Source organism: Rhinatrema bivittatum, chromosome 4, assembly GCF_901001135.1.
Source record: "Rhinatrema bivittatum chromosome 4, aRhiBiv1.1, whole genome shotgun sequence".
NCBI lineage: Eukaryota > Metazoa > Chordata > Amphibia > Gymnophiona > Rhinatrematidae > Rhinatrema > Rhinatrema bivittatum.
The window spans coordinates 66,538,714-66,553,218 of NC_042618.1; the positions used below are offsets into that span (position 1 = coordinate 66,538,714).

A 14,505-nucleotide genomic window follows, 5' to 3' on the forward strand; every position below is an offset into this window, starting at 1 on the left:
CTCGAGCCCGCTGACAGCCACGGGTTCGGAAACCGGACGCCAGCAAAATTGAGCGTCCAGTTTTCAAGCTGCGGGCTGATTTCAAATTTTTTTTTTTTTTAATTTTTAACTTTTTTTTAAACTTTGGGGGCCTCCGACTTAATATCACCATGATATTAAGTCGGAGGGCCGAGGCATGGTTGTGGGAGCATTTGGCTCTTTTGAGAGTGGACTCCACTACCACTGCACCAAAATGTGCAGCTTGGCTGCACATTTTACTTACTGTATCGTGCGGGAATACCTAATAGGGCCATCAACATGTATTTGCATGTTGCGGGCGCTATTAGGTTCGGGGGAGTTGGACGCACGTTTTTGATGCGCTATGGGCAGACTGAATGGATCATTTGGTCCTTTTCTGCTGTCATTTCTATGTTAAAAACAAAGGCCACTTCCCATTTTTTAAGTGGCCTTCTGGACAGACTCCAACTGGTTTAAATCCTTTTGAAAATTCAGCCTCCAGAATTGTAAACAATATTCTATATAAAGTCTATAGGGGTGATATCACCTTTTTTTCTACTGACCATTCCTCTCCCTATGTAGCCAAGCATCTCCCTAGCTTTTGCTGTTTTAAACCACCCTTTGGACAGTCTTAGATCATCAGATACAATCACACCCAGATCCCACTCTTCTTTCGTGCTTAGAATTTCACCTCCAATATTGTAACTCTCCCTTGGATTTTTGCAGCCTAAATGTATTATTGCATTTTTAGCATTAAATCTTAGTTGCTAGACCCTAGACCATTCCTTGAGCTATGCTAGATCCCACTTCCTATTTTCTGCTCCTTCATGTCTACCCTGTTGGAGATTTTGGTATCAGCAAAAAGAAACTTTTCCTGACAATACTTCCGCAATCTCACTCTCAAAAATGTTGAATAGAACCAGTCCAAAGACTAATCCAAGGCACATCGCTAGTAACTTCCACCTCCTCAGAGTGAACTCCATTTACCACTATTCTGTCACTTCCCATTCAGCCAGTTTCTAACCCTCTCAATTTATGTTGCCTATACAGAACTGTGTCAAAGACCTTACAAAAATCCAAGTATATTACTTCTCGCGCTCTCCCTTGATCCAACTCTGGCCATTCAGTTAAAGAATTTTATCAGAATCATCTCACATGATCTACCTCTGATAAAACCATGCTGCTTCTTACAATCCACTGGATTCCACAGATTGCATCCACTATTTTAGTAGTGAATTCCATTAATTTGCTCGCCACATAGGTCAGACTAACTGGCCTGTAGTTCCCAGCTTCCTCCTCACTTCTTTTATGAATAGGAACTACATTTACTCATCTCCAGTCCTCTGGAACAACCTCTGACTCTAAAGAAGCATTGAAGCTGCCAGGTCATCTCTCAGTTCTCTTAATACCCTCAGATGTATTCCATCTGGCTTCATTGCCTTAGCTACTTTTAGTTTAGCTATCTCCTTACGAACACATTTTTCTTAAAATCGATTGAGGTTTACCTCACTTCCAATTGTATTTGTGTTTATTTTATGTGGTCCTGTTCCTGGCCTTCCATAGTAAACAATGAACAGAATTGTTAAGCAATTTTGCTTTTCCATCATCAACCTCTACATATTCTACCTCTTCACCTCTGTCTTTTGCACTTCCTATCACTAATATATAAAAAAAAAAAATCTTGTCCCTGGTTTTACCATATTTGCTATTTCTTCCATTTGAATATTTTGCATTGATTACTTTCCCAGTTCCTCTTAGCTTTTCCAGATATTGCCATCTGTCTTCCTCTTTTCTGTGATCTCTTGTAGTTTATGAATGCTAACTTTTCCAACCTATTTTAGAAAACCAGTGACCACTTTTTCCACTTACTTTTATTTACTTTCTTAAAAAAAGGTTTATTGCCCTACTTCTAGATTTTCTCATCCAACTAATAACGTCTTGAGGTATTCCCCCATTTTAACAAGTCCAGGACCTTCACTTTGGAATTAAACTTCATTTCCTGTACTCTAATACTCAACAATACCATTCAAAGATAACTAGATCCTAGATCATCCACTACAACACAGATAGTCCCCGTTGGGAAGCACCAGGTCCAGTATTGGCCCTATCATGTGGGTTCTGTTACACTTGTATAATCATATTAGCAGCAATAAACAGCCAGTTTTTTCAATATAGATGCATATGCTGAAATTGCTTCAATTAAACCTAACAAATTACTGCTTGAAGGCAAGAAGTGGCAGCTGATGCACCTTTTTAAAAATCAGTTTCTAAATTTCAGATCTTCAAATTTTTGCCTTTTTCCTTTGATACACGGAAGAAATGTCTCAAGACGCTCTCGCATATCAGGCCACCAAAAAATATCTATTACAAAGTGTTTACAGACTTTCTCTTTTAGATTTTCAACTTAACACAGCTCTCACATTTTTTATGCTTTGGCATGCAACAGGGAGACATCAATGTGTATTTCAAATCAAAATCAATTTAATATACTTACAAATTCTGATGGTCTTGTGATACCTAAGAAAAATAAATCCACAATGTAAATTGCATTAAACTTTTGAACAACACACATTTATTCATAGACATACACTATGAAACTAATTGGCATATCATTTGCTTATCTTTTCTTATAAAAAGTCAGAGTTTTCCTATCAATTCAGGAAACTATGATATGTATGCAATCCTCTGGTATAGGCCTGCAGCAACACAGTGGCCAAAAACAGAAGTTAACATTATTTTAGAACTTCTGTGTTATTTCTTCGGTCAAAAAAACAGATGTTACCCTAAAAATATTACACTGCTCTAACCCTCTCCCACTGCCTCACCCCCAGCCAACTAATTCAGCAATAATATTGATTTCAGTCAGTAAAATATTTTAATTACTTTAAAATACTGAGCAAGGCAGGCTGAAGATGGCTTACCAATGAGTGCTCAAAAGCAAGCGTTTTTGGAAATCTGGCTTGTTCAGCCAAATGAATTATTTTTCAGAGGGCATGTTCAAAATGTCTTTAAGAAAACCTCTGTTGTGGCAGTTTATGAAATTTACAAGTTTCATTTCTATGTAAAATAAAAGGGGTAGCTGGGTTCCTAGTCTGTCATAACAGCATAAGAATTGCCATACTGTGGCAGACCAAGGGTCCATTAAGCCCAGTATTGTATTTCCCACAGTGGCCAATTCAGGTCATAGGTACCTGGCAGATCCCAAACAGACTAGTTACTGGGCTAGATTTTAGCCAGTAAGGGCTGAATATAGCTGGGTAAGTCATTTAGATGGATTACTATTATATTATCCATCTTAATGGCTTTTAATATGGACCTCCCTATTTTTATCTAGGGACCATAAACAGGAGCGTTTCTGCATCCTAAGGCAGAAAGAAAGCGCATTAAATTCAAACACATTAAGGACATCAAGACAACCAAAACCTGCTGTATCTGTTGCGAATGCTGTTGCTCTGCCGCCTCAATATTGTGTTTCAGAATTTCATTTTCTTTCAGTAAAAGCTTTGGAAGAAAAAATATACAAAAACATTTAAATGTACAAAAAAGTCAACATTTATGACAATATGAAGATTTCTGTGGATATTAAATGAATTTTACCTGTAGGTTGTCATTTTTGTGTGCAATATCTTTCTCCCTCTCTTCTAATTTCACCTCTATTGATTTCATTTCCTCTCCTTGCCGTTTCAAACTGTAAAACAAGTGGTTTAAAAAAAAATCATGTTTAAGCATAAAATAAAATATGGTTTGAAGACCAATAGCTACTTATGTCTGAAAAGGTTTCTATGTAGACTACTTGCAAACATGGCTTCCTTTAAACTTTCCAAAATTGTGTGGAAGCCTCTGATCAAAAAAAAAAAAAAATGCAAATCCTGGCCCGCAGGCAGGGCCGGGAGAGCAAGCCCCCCCCCCACCCCCCCAGTTGGGGTTCAACCCAGGCAGGGATAGGGGCTGACTGCACCTGAACAAAGGCTTGGAGGCCATGAAAAAATTCCAACCAAGAGAAGGCCGCCATATCCATATTTGTCCTAGGGGGAACTGGGGTAGGGGCCACTGAACTACCCTCTCCCCAGGGAGGTCATCGCCCCAGAATTGCTCAGATCTGGGGAGCTGCCAGATAAGGTTGTAGCTGACCCGTCCTCCTACTGGGATAGTCCAGGCTTTGAAAATTTTTGAGAATCCAGCCCTCCCTGGGCCTACTCATAGTGCTGACAGGCAGGATTCTAGGTCAGATTGTGCGGCTCTAATATGGCAGGCCGTGCAGAGAGAGAGTCACCTGAGTTTCTTTGCTGCCGAGGCCATAGCCTGTGTGGTTTGTGCGTTTAGCCGGTTATTGTGTATTGGGCACGAACAGACTCACCTCGGCATGCGTATGTCTAAGCGGTCAGTTGTGCGTGCAGTTATGCATGCAGCTATGTGCGTATTTATGTGCACAGGCTGGCCCACACAACGCGTACCAGCAGCCGAAGGGGGAAAATGGTGCCACAGCAAACCGCACGCAACATGTAACAGTGGCAGATCGTCATGTGGAGAGTTGACCAAGCCAAAAATGGGGCCTAGCCCATCCTGGGGGGGGCGCTCAACCCGTTCGGAACCCCCTTCCTTCACCTTAATAGAGTTCGGAAACTAAGACAGCACAGCATGCCAAGCAAGGAGACTGGAGGAAAGACTTAACGAAGCCCTTCCACGACTCGGGATTGGAGGAGTTCTTCTCTATTTACTTGGTCTCAGCGATTACCGGCTGAGTACAGAGACGGTCTCCAGCTGCAGAGGGGAGAGGGCTTTGGCTTTCACTGCCACATTCGGCTTTTGAACCGGCTGCCTTTCAACTGCTTCAGCAACTAAGTTCACGCTGGGAACCAGCTACCGGGCCAAGGCACACCTTTGAGAGATCTCGGAAATCACCTCAGGAATTCTCAACTAGGAGAGGGACCCTTAGGTATCACCGCAGGAGAGCGGGACTCGATCTTCCTTTAAAGTGAAGGTCAAATTTCTCTTTGGATTAGTGCTGCAATCCTGCTAACACCGTGCGAGTGTGGGGATAGCATCCACATCTGTTAAGGAGATGGAGAGATACTGAAGAGCTGAAGTCACTGCAGGGGTATATCTAGGGTGACATCAGCTTTGAAACCTGACTCCATCTCCCATCTGCTAGCAGAGGAACACATAACCCACTTGTCCCGAGTCCATCTGGCTATATGCTAGGAAATTAAGGGAACTGAATGCTGTTGGAAAGTGGCATGGTCATTTTCCTGTCCCAGTTCCATAGCTCTCTGTATTTCCATTTTATTGTCAAGTGGAAGATGTAAATAAGGATTTGCACTTTATAAACATTCTCTTTAAAACATATATAATAAGCAAGTTTTTGAACAAAGGGATCTCCAGCCAGTTCATACTATAATAGCAAGCCAAAGAAGATAATATAAGTAAATACTTTTTTTTATGTTGCTATTGGATATTTCTATTTCTGAACATACTCACCGATTCTGAAGCTCTTCCATGACAGCAACTGTTGATACCTTAACCAAAAAGAAATCATCAACTGTGAAAACTGTGGTTTAACCTATTGCTACATAATTGTGAATGTTCCAAACAAGCAGTCCACAGTTATAAATGGTGACTTTTGTTCAGATAACATGTTTATGAAAATTCAAAAGATATTCAGGAAGCCTGAAAATCTGAGTTTTTTTGGGAAGGAGAAGTTTTAAATTTCATGTCAGAACATAGAACAACTGTATGCTTTGCTTCACAGCCCAACTTGTCCTTCTGCTCAATTATACTTTTAGCTTCCATAACAGGGCTATATTTATAGACATTTGATATTCTGTATTTCCTAAATTAGTCTCAAAGCAGATTACAATCAAAATTACAATCCAAACTGCAATCAAATCACATATGCTAAATTTGAGGTTAGACAAACACTATTATTTAAATCTCCACTGTTAACGGGTTGTAATACTTAATATGCCCCACCATTCACACAACCCAATATTTTCTTATCAACATTCCTTTGTGTGAAGATATTGAAAGGAGAAACATCGGATTATTCACCTCCCCTGAAGAAGAAACTTGGACGTTTCAAAACAAGGCCTTGTAGGGAGGACATTGAATAAGCAGGATGCAGCACTAAGTTAAGTATTTGACGGGTAATAGAAGAAAAAAAAAGTGAGTGAAGCAGTTGGTGCTGGATTAAAATAAAACTTGAAACTACGGGAGATTTTAGATTTTTTTGAATAAAGTAAATTGGATGGTAGGTGGATTGTCAATGATTACAATACATAAAGTAGACTAACATTAACTCCAATGGGTTTGGAGTTGGTGGATTAAGGTCATGAAATGAGACATTCACCTCCATCTTTAATAATTTTTTAATGGTAACACACGATGTGGTGAAGGAAACCGAATTAAATACAAAAAAAGAAAAAAAGAAAAAAAATCGGGATCTTGACAGGAATGTTGATAAGAAAATACAGGGTTGTGTGAATGGTGGGGCAAATTTGAGGTTAGAGCATATATACAGGTATGGCTAAAGACTAGATAGATCGTAAAAAGTAATCTAGGTTGAAAATCAATAGTAGTTAATAAAGGCTCAAGTGGGAGAAATGGCTATATTAATTTAACATGTAATGCATAAAATATAACAAAAGGCAGTTGAGATATTAATCATACTCCATGAAAAAAATGGATTCTCTACAATATTTGGACACACAAACTATATTAATACTATTTGTACAGGCACAACCTTTGCAGTTTTAGAAATACATAGCCTGGAAGTGAGGGCTAAGAACAGACAAGTATCTGCATCTACCTTTCAAGCAGTAAAATTGGAGAAATTACTTACCTGATAATTTGTTTTCCTTAGTGTAGACAGATGGACTCAGGACCAATGGGTATTTTGCTCTCCTGATAGCAGATGGAAGACTGAGTCAGATTTCAAAGTTGACGTCACTCTACATATAACCGTGCAGCAAGCTTAGCTCTTCAGTATTCTCCTCGAAAAGCCATTGTGGATATATGTTTGTTTAAATAACTTGATTAAACTTGAACTGGTTCAACTGATTTCCAAACTGGAGACCGCCAGTGTACTCAAGCAATTAACGCCGACAACAGACAAACTATGGATGTCTTGAACTAGAGGTAGGCCATGGCTTACCCGTATTTACTTAATCTCGACGTTTGTTACCATAGGTTCTCGTTTTCTGGGGCAGCCGTGGGCGGGATACTGAGTCCATCTATCTACACTAAGGAAAACAAAATTATCAGGTAAGTAATTTCTCCAGCGTGTAGCCAGATGGACTCAGGACCAATGGGATGTACAAAAGCTACTCCCTGACAGGGTGGGAGGCTGCCCATGGCCCACTTAGTACAGCCCTTGCAAAGGCTGTGTCCTCCCAAGCCTGAACATCCAGGCGGTAGAACCTGGAAAAGGTGTGTATGGAGGACCACATCGCCGCTAGACAGATCTCAGCAGGCGACAGCAGCTTGGTTTCCACCCAGGATACTGCCTGGGCCTTCGTAGAATGAGCCTAACTTTTTTTTTTTTTAATTTGTTTTTTATTTGAGTTTCTTTAACAAGACAGTATAAACAGAATCAATTTCCACTTTTCAACTTTTAAAGACAATTTAAACCCCTTCTCCTCCCCCCCTCCCCCAAAACTCCCCCCCCCCCCTTTTTCCCATCAGAGGTTTTTCCAATATTCAGTACTATACAGAACCAGAACTTTAAACATTAAAAAAGTCTTAGGTAAGAAGAAAAAGTTCCTTTCTTTAGGTGCTGGAATGACCTGAAGGTAACTCACCCGATGGGACCAGATCCCGGTGTCCAGTAGACTGCACATGCACCCTCTCTCCAGATTGGTTCACGGAAAACTTGATCCAAGAGTCTCTGTATGTGCCAATACTAGGATTGAGATGAGCTGTGAAGGCTGCCCATGTTAAAGAGGTCTGCACAAACTTCTTTGGCATAGTCTGCGTGAGGATAGCATGCTCCATAGAGCATAGGCGCACCAGATCACGAAACCAGTGCTCATGGCTGGGGCTACCGGGGTTAAGCCAATTTTTTAGAATAATTTGTTTCCCCACCAATCCAGCCTTAAGTATAAATAGATTTTCAGAGTCTGAGAGCCATATATGGGTGGCTACATTTACTCCAAAAAGCCAAAGATTAGGGTTAGGGACCAACTCCTTTCGTAAGAAGATGGAACATGCCCGGCACACCCTCCTCCAAAATTTTGAAATAGGCCCACAATCCCAAAAACAATGGAAAAAGGTGCCCTCGGAGTTTGTACATTTTGGGCATTGGGAGGAAGGTGAAATCTTCATTTGGTAGGCCTTGAGAGGGGTGATGTAACTCTGCCAAAGAAATTTGTACTGTGTTTCTTGCAGGAGGACATTCTCTGATACAATAGGTAAGCTTTTAAAACAATTTTGAAATTCCACAAAGGTCAGATCGAAGAGAGCCCATTTTTTCCAATTGTTATAAATCTGAGTTAAAACTTGGGGATTTGATAATCCCATAACCTCCTGATAATAATATGAGACATTTGCTTTACCTTGTTTACTCACTTGCACTACATCTCTGAGTTTTTGAGCATCTGCAGTCTGTAGCAAAGTGGCTTTCATGGATTGTATAAAATGAGTAACTTGAAGATATGCATACAGGTCCGATGCGGGCAGGCTGTAATTTTGCTGTAATGTTTGAAAAGGAATTATATTTCCCGTAAGCCTGTCCTGCAGGTCAAATATGTAAGTCCCTTTTGATGCCAGCTGGAGAAAATTTTATTCTCTCTGCCGGGAGTAAATAAATTATGGCCCGTGATAGTGAGTAACGGGGTTATTGGGTTTTGAACATGTCCTATCTTACAAAACAACTGCCAGGCCTTCCTACAAGTACGTAACAAGTCCTGTGTTTTTATATGGGAAGGAACCAAGGTTATGGGCAGTTGTAATAAAGGATTTAACGATGATACCCCGTACCATTCTAATAGGTAATGATATGGAGTTACTGACGTCAGGGAGAAAAGCCAATCTCTAATATGTCTGAGACTGCAGGCTAAATTGTACCACATTAAATTTGGACATCCTAATCCTCCAGTTTCCTTCGAAATGTTCAGAGTATGGAGTGGTAATCGGGCTCGCTCCCCCCCCCCCCCTCCAGAAAAAGGAGCATAGCACCTGATTAAGTTGATGATGATCACTTTTTGAGATCCAGAGTGGGGCTAATTGAAGAAGATTTAACCATTTGGGTAAGAAGACCATCTTAAATAGCTGTACCCAACCCGTCAATAAGGGTAAAGGCTCCCATCTCCGCAGGGTGGTCAAGAGTGGAATTTAGCAGAGGTTGTACATTGACCTTGTAGAAATCTGTCACCCGAGCTGGAATATTCAGGCCTAAGTATTTCAAAGAGCCCCTTGCCCACCTAAGTGGAAAACTACCCAGCCACTGTCTTTGCAAAGTACCAGTAACATCGAGAGCTTCAGATTTTTCACAATTTATCTGAAGGCCTGCAAAGGAGCCGTACTGAGACTGAATTTCCAGTACTGCCTGTAGGGATAGTTGGGGTTGTGTTAGAAAAACCAATAGATCATCTGCAAAGGCCGCGATTTTAAAAATATATTTTGGCCCCCCAAACCCCTTCACTGTTCCGCATGCATCAATTTTCCGTAGAAGGGGATCTAAAGATAATATATATAGTAAGGGAGAGGGCATCCTTGTCGCACCCCCCTCCTGATTTGTACCGCTGTTGAGAGACAGTTATTTACTAAAATATATGGCGCAGGGTCATTATATAAGAGATATATAATGTAAGAATTCCCCTCGAATGCCAAATCTTTGTAGAATGGAGAAGAGATATCGCCACTCCACCCTATCGAAGGCCTTCTCTGAGTCAAATCCAATAATGAGTGCTGGAATATTTTGGTGTTGACAAATATTCATAGCTGTAAGCAGCTTGGTAATATTTTGGTTGGGTTTTCGCCCTGTAACAAATCCCGCTTGATGTGGTGAAATTATGCTTGGAAGGAGGATTTTCAGGCATTCCGCAAGGGCCTTGGTCAAAATCTTACAGTCACAATTTAATAACGAAATGGGTCGGTAAGCTGAGGGGCACGTAAGGTCCTTCCCCGGCTTAGGAAGCACAACAATGTGAGCTTCCGTAAAGGAGGCAGGGAAGCCCTTCTGCACAATTCCCTCTGTGAAATATTTTGTCAAGGGGAGAGAAACCTGCGATGTAAGCATTTTGTAAAATTCATAAGAGAAGCCATTTGACCAGGGGACCTACCCATATTGGCAGCAGCTATAATTTGTGATATTTCATAGGTCTGTAGGGGTCGGTTCAGAAAAGCTAGTTGGGATGCTGAAAGCATGGGCAGGGCCAGGTCCTTGAAGAAGACCTCTTCTTCTCTCTCTCCATCCACGGTATCTGTTTCATATAGAGTGCTATAAAAGGTCCTGAAAATTTCACTGATCTCGGTGTCTTTTCATGTGACCTGTCCCGTGGGAGTTTTTAAATTTGTTACAAAGGATTTTGTTCTTCTTGACTTCATTAGGTTGGCCAACAAGCGGCCTGGCTTATTACCAAACCGAAAAAAGGACTGCTGGCCCTTCCTTATATAGCTTTGGGCTCTGGTGTCTAAAAGAGTGTTTAAGCGACCCAATATACTATAAAACTCTGTTCTGTTTTTGTCTGTATTGTGTTGCAACAATGCTAGTTTGGCATTCTGAAGCAGGGTTTCTAAAGAAATGATAGATTGACTGATTTGTTTATTTCGAGTATGGACATAGGAGATAACGTCTCCCCCTAAGCACCACCTTCGCCGCTTCCCAGTAAAGATGGGGGGTATCTTCATGTTTGTTATTTGTGGCATAATCTTTCCATCGTTCCTTAATGAAAGTCTGAAATTGAACATTATCCTTTAGGAAGGAGGGAAATCGCCATTGCCTGGTCTGATGGGTGGGTAAATGGGATCTTATTTATTTATTTTTAATTTTTATATACCGACATTCTTACATCCGATGTAAATCATACCGGTTTACATTAAACAGAATAGCAGGAAATAAATTTCCATAGTCTAATACAAAGAACATTTCTAATTTAAATTAACAAGCAAAAAGAAAAGGTAAAGAATTGGAATAAAGTTTAAATAAAAGAAAAATATAAATTTTTTTTTTATTATTTTTTTTATTTTTTTTTTTACAAGCACAAGGGTTGCACGAAAGGGTGCACAAAGGGGAGGGCCCCTTTGTTGCGCCCCTTCGGCGCGCAACGCACAGTGCCTGATGGTGAGGCGCTCTTCAACCGTCGCTGGAGCTCCCAGTGACGTCAGGGGGGGGGCGTGGTCATAGATCTCAGTCAATTTCCCTCACCTCCTGCTGTTGGTTGTTGGTTCCGTATCTTTTTTTTTTTTTTTCCTGCCATTCAGTTTGTTTAGTTCTCACGGGGGCCCAGGATGGAGGGTGGCCTCCCCGCTCGCCGGCGCCTGATGGTGAGGCGCTCTTCAACCGTGTGGATAGAAATCGGGGCATGGTCCGATATTGTTAGGGGTGCAATGGTAGCAGTATTCACTTCAAAGAAGTTTTTTTGGGGAAGTCAATATGTAATCAATGCGTGAGAATGTGTTATGTACCCTTGATATGTGGGTGTAATCCCGTTCATTAGGATGTAGTGTTCTCCAAACATCCAGAAGATCTAGATCCTTGCATAAATAAGCCACTCCAGTTTTCCTCTGGCCCAGAGGACTCAATTGGGGGGGGGGGGGGACTTTTATCAATGGAGGGGTCATGTACGCAATTCAAGTCTCCTAGTACATATAGCGTTCCCTGAGCATGAATGTGAAGAAGGTTGGATACATTCACAAAGAATTTATGGGTATACGCATTTGGGGCATATACATTGCATATCGTTAATGGTTTCTCATTCCACATTCCTAGTAAGATAACGCCCCTCGGGGTCTGCAATGGTGTGGGATACTTGGAGATTGGTGGATTTGGTAATTAAAATAGCTACCCCTCCCTTTCTATGTAGGGCTGCTGCATAATAACAATGGCCCACCCATTCCCTATGCAGTTTTCCACTCTTGGACGCCGTGAGATGTGTCTCTTGAATGCATGCTACATCAGCGCTCAATCGCTTTAAATGAGTCAATACCTTCTTCCTCTTGACTGGGGTTCCCAATCCATTTACATTCCACGAAATCAAATTTAGCATTTTTATAACAAACTTAAATTATATAGCCAGTGCACAGCCATTTTGTGAGCAGAGGGCCCCCAGCCCAGCCCTCCCCCATCTCAATTTTTATGGTAGTACAAAACCTTATGAAGTGTCTATACCAACACAATACTGAGTATCTAATCACCCCAGCACCTTGATAATTCAAATATAAAGTGGTACATAGGTGAACATACAGAACAAAGGTTACAATCATAACAATGCTAAGCCAGTGTGTCTTTGCACCGTTGAAAGAACTAGGAAGAATCCTGGAAAAAACCTCCCATCCTAAACCCCTTCCCTCCCCCTCCCACTTTCCTCCCTCCTTTTCCCTTTATCCCTTTCCCCAAACTATTCAAAATCTCCATTCAACCAGGAGGTATGGAGATCTGAATAATGTGCCCAGGGTCCCCACTCCCCCTGAAAAGAAAACACTTAATTCGTCCAAATAAATTGACCATCCTCATCTCTCGGTGGTCACTGGTGACTACTTTTTCCACCGCGTCTGTTCCTTCGGGGTATATGATTATAGCGGATGCAAAACACTGAAACCCGCTATTCTGATTTGTGTTAATAGTAGTTGTGTATCTTACCCCCGTTTTCGTGGCAGGGTTTTTTTTTGGGGTTTTTTTCCGGAAGTCCAAGGTTGAATCAAGAGAAAGGCTCACCCCGTGTAGTCCAACTCTTACCTGGTTCTCATCTCTATCCAAGTGCCTTCTTAGCGAGGTGGTGCCCCGACTCTTGTTTTATAATAGAGCAGAAGCTCCCCTGTTTCAACTCAGGGGGCATCTCTCCGCCGAGCAAAAATGTCCCATCTGCCCTCCGCCTCCACCAACCTCATTAGAGCTCCTTAGAGAGGGAGAAAAAGAACCGCTAAAGTTTTAAAGAGCGTGTTTGTAATTGCTGGCAGGGAAAAACAAAGTCCATTCTCACCTTCCCTTAACCATCCAAGCGAAGTGGCATAATACAAACATTTGGCCTCGATCCATTTTGTTCAAAAAACTTTGGGCTGCAGCCGGGGTGTCAAAATAATGATTCTTGTCAGCAAACCATATCCTTAGACGGGCCGGAAAAAGCAGCGAAAACCTCACCCCACGCTGATGCAAGGTAGAACATACCGGGGGAAAACTCCTCCGAGATTCTGAAACGGTCACTGAAAAATCTTGAAATATGCGGATATGCTGCCCCTGGTACGTTTAGTCGTGTTTAGCTCTGGACGCTTTCCAAATTTCAGCTTTGTGAGCGGAATTCAAGATTTTCGCAATTATTAGTCTCGGGCGATTGTTGTCCAGTTTCTTAAATCCCAGACGGTGGGCCCTTTCCACCACCAGTTTGCCTTGCAGGTGCGGTAGAGCTAAGGATTCCAGCAGCCAGCTCTCCAATAGCGTACAAAGGGACTTATCCTTCCACTCCCTCGGGGAAGCCCAAGAACCGTAAATTGTCCCTTCTTGCTCGGTTTTCAAGTTCATCTACCTTGAGCTGAAGAGCTTTTATTGTTTTATCGCGGTCGGCCATTTTATTCTCGTTTTGGGTTGCATCATCTTCTAAGAGGGAAATCCTGTTTTCTATGTGATCCATACGAGGTAGCATATCATTCAAAGCCTCCTTCACTTCCCCCAATTGGGATGTAATATGCTGTAGTTTTTCATCTAGCGCTTCATGAATCACCTCCTTAATTTCCGCGATTGAAAGCATTGGGGGGGCTGGCAAGTGCTCGCTTTCCCTAGCGGCCGCCATTTTGGGATCACTGACCTTCGGTTTCTCTCTCTCCCTTTTGCCACTCTGAAGCCATCACTGGAGAGACTTTATGCATATAATTGACGATGGACATAAGCTCTCTGCGGTGGTGTGGTCAATTCTCCGGTAGCAAGGCTTTGAACCCGTGGATGGACCGCGATGGTGGGAGTGGGCCCTGGAGCCAGTGGAGAAATGTCCCTCTGGCTCACCACATCACGTGATCTCCCCGAGCCTTAACTTGTAGAGGTAAGGGCTTTCCTGCCTCTGTGTAGGCCACCTTGATTACTTCTTTGATCCAGGGATTTGAACCCGGGACCTCTCGCACCCTAAGCGAGAATCATACCCCTAGATCAACGTGCCACATTGGACTATGGCCACCAGCAAGGCCGCTTCCCCTCATTTCTTCCGCTGTGAAGAACGAATAGGTGGTCCGTTTTGCACACAGGTTCCGGTCTTTCCAGGTATCAGACTAGGAGTCTGCCGACGTTTAGCTGGCGAAGAAGGCACAAGTCTTCCGAGTCCTTATTTTCATCTGGAGATGGTGACAAGATGGTTTGGTTCAAGTGAA

The 14,505-nt window shown here is 42.0% G+C and overlaps 1 protein-coding gene across 7 annotated transcripts in view; it reads right to left on the reverse strand.

The window, feature by feature from the left end:
* The window catches only part of KTN1 (kinectin 1), a 342,484-nt gene that overhangs the window by 122,224 nt on the left and 205,755 nt on the right, over positions 1–14,505 (reverse strand). For all 7 annotated transcript variants that reach the window (XM_029598255.1, XM_029598256.1, XM_029598257.1 and 4 more), the window contains exons 25-28: positions 5,476–5,513; positions 3,595–3,685; positions 3,421–3,498; positions 2,492–2,514 (exon numbers count right to left, since the gene is read on the reverse strand). In XM_029598255.1, the coding sequence (XP_029454115.1) occupies positions 2,492–2,514; positions 3,421–3,498; positions 3,595–3,685; positions 5,476–5,513 (230 nt within the window). The remainder of the gene's footprint in view (positions 1–2,491; positions 2,515–3,420; positions 3,499–3,594; positions 3,686–5,475; positions 5,514–14,505) is intronic.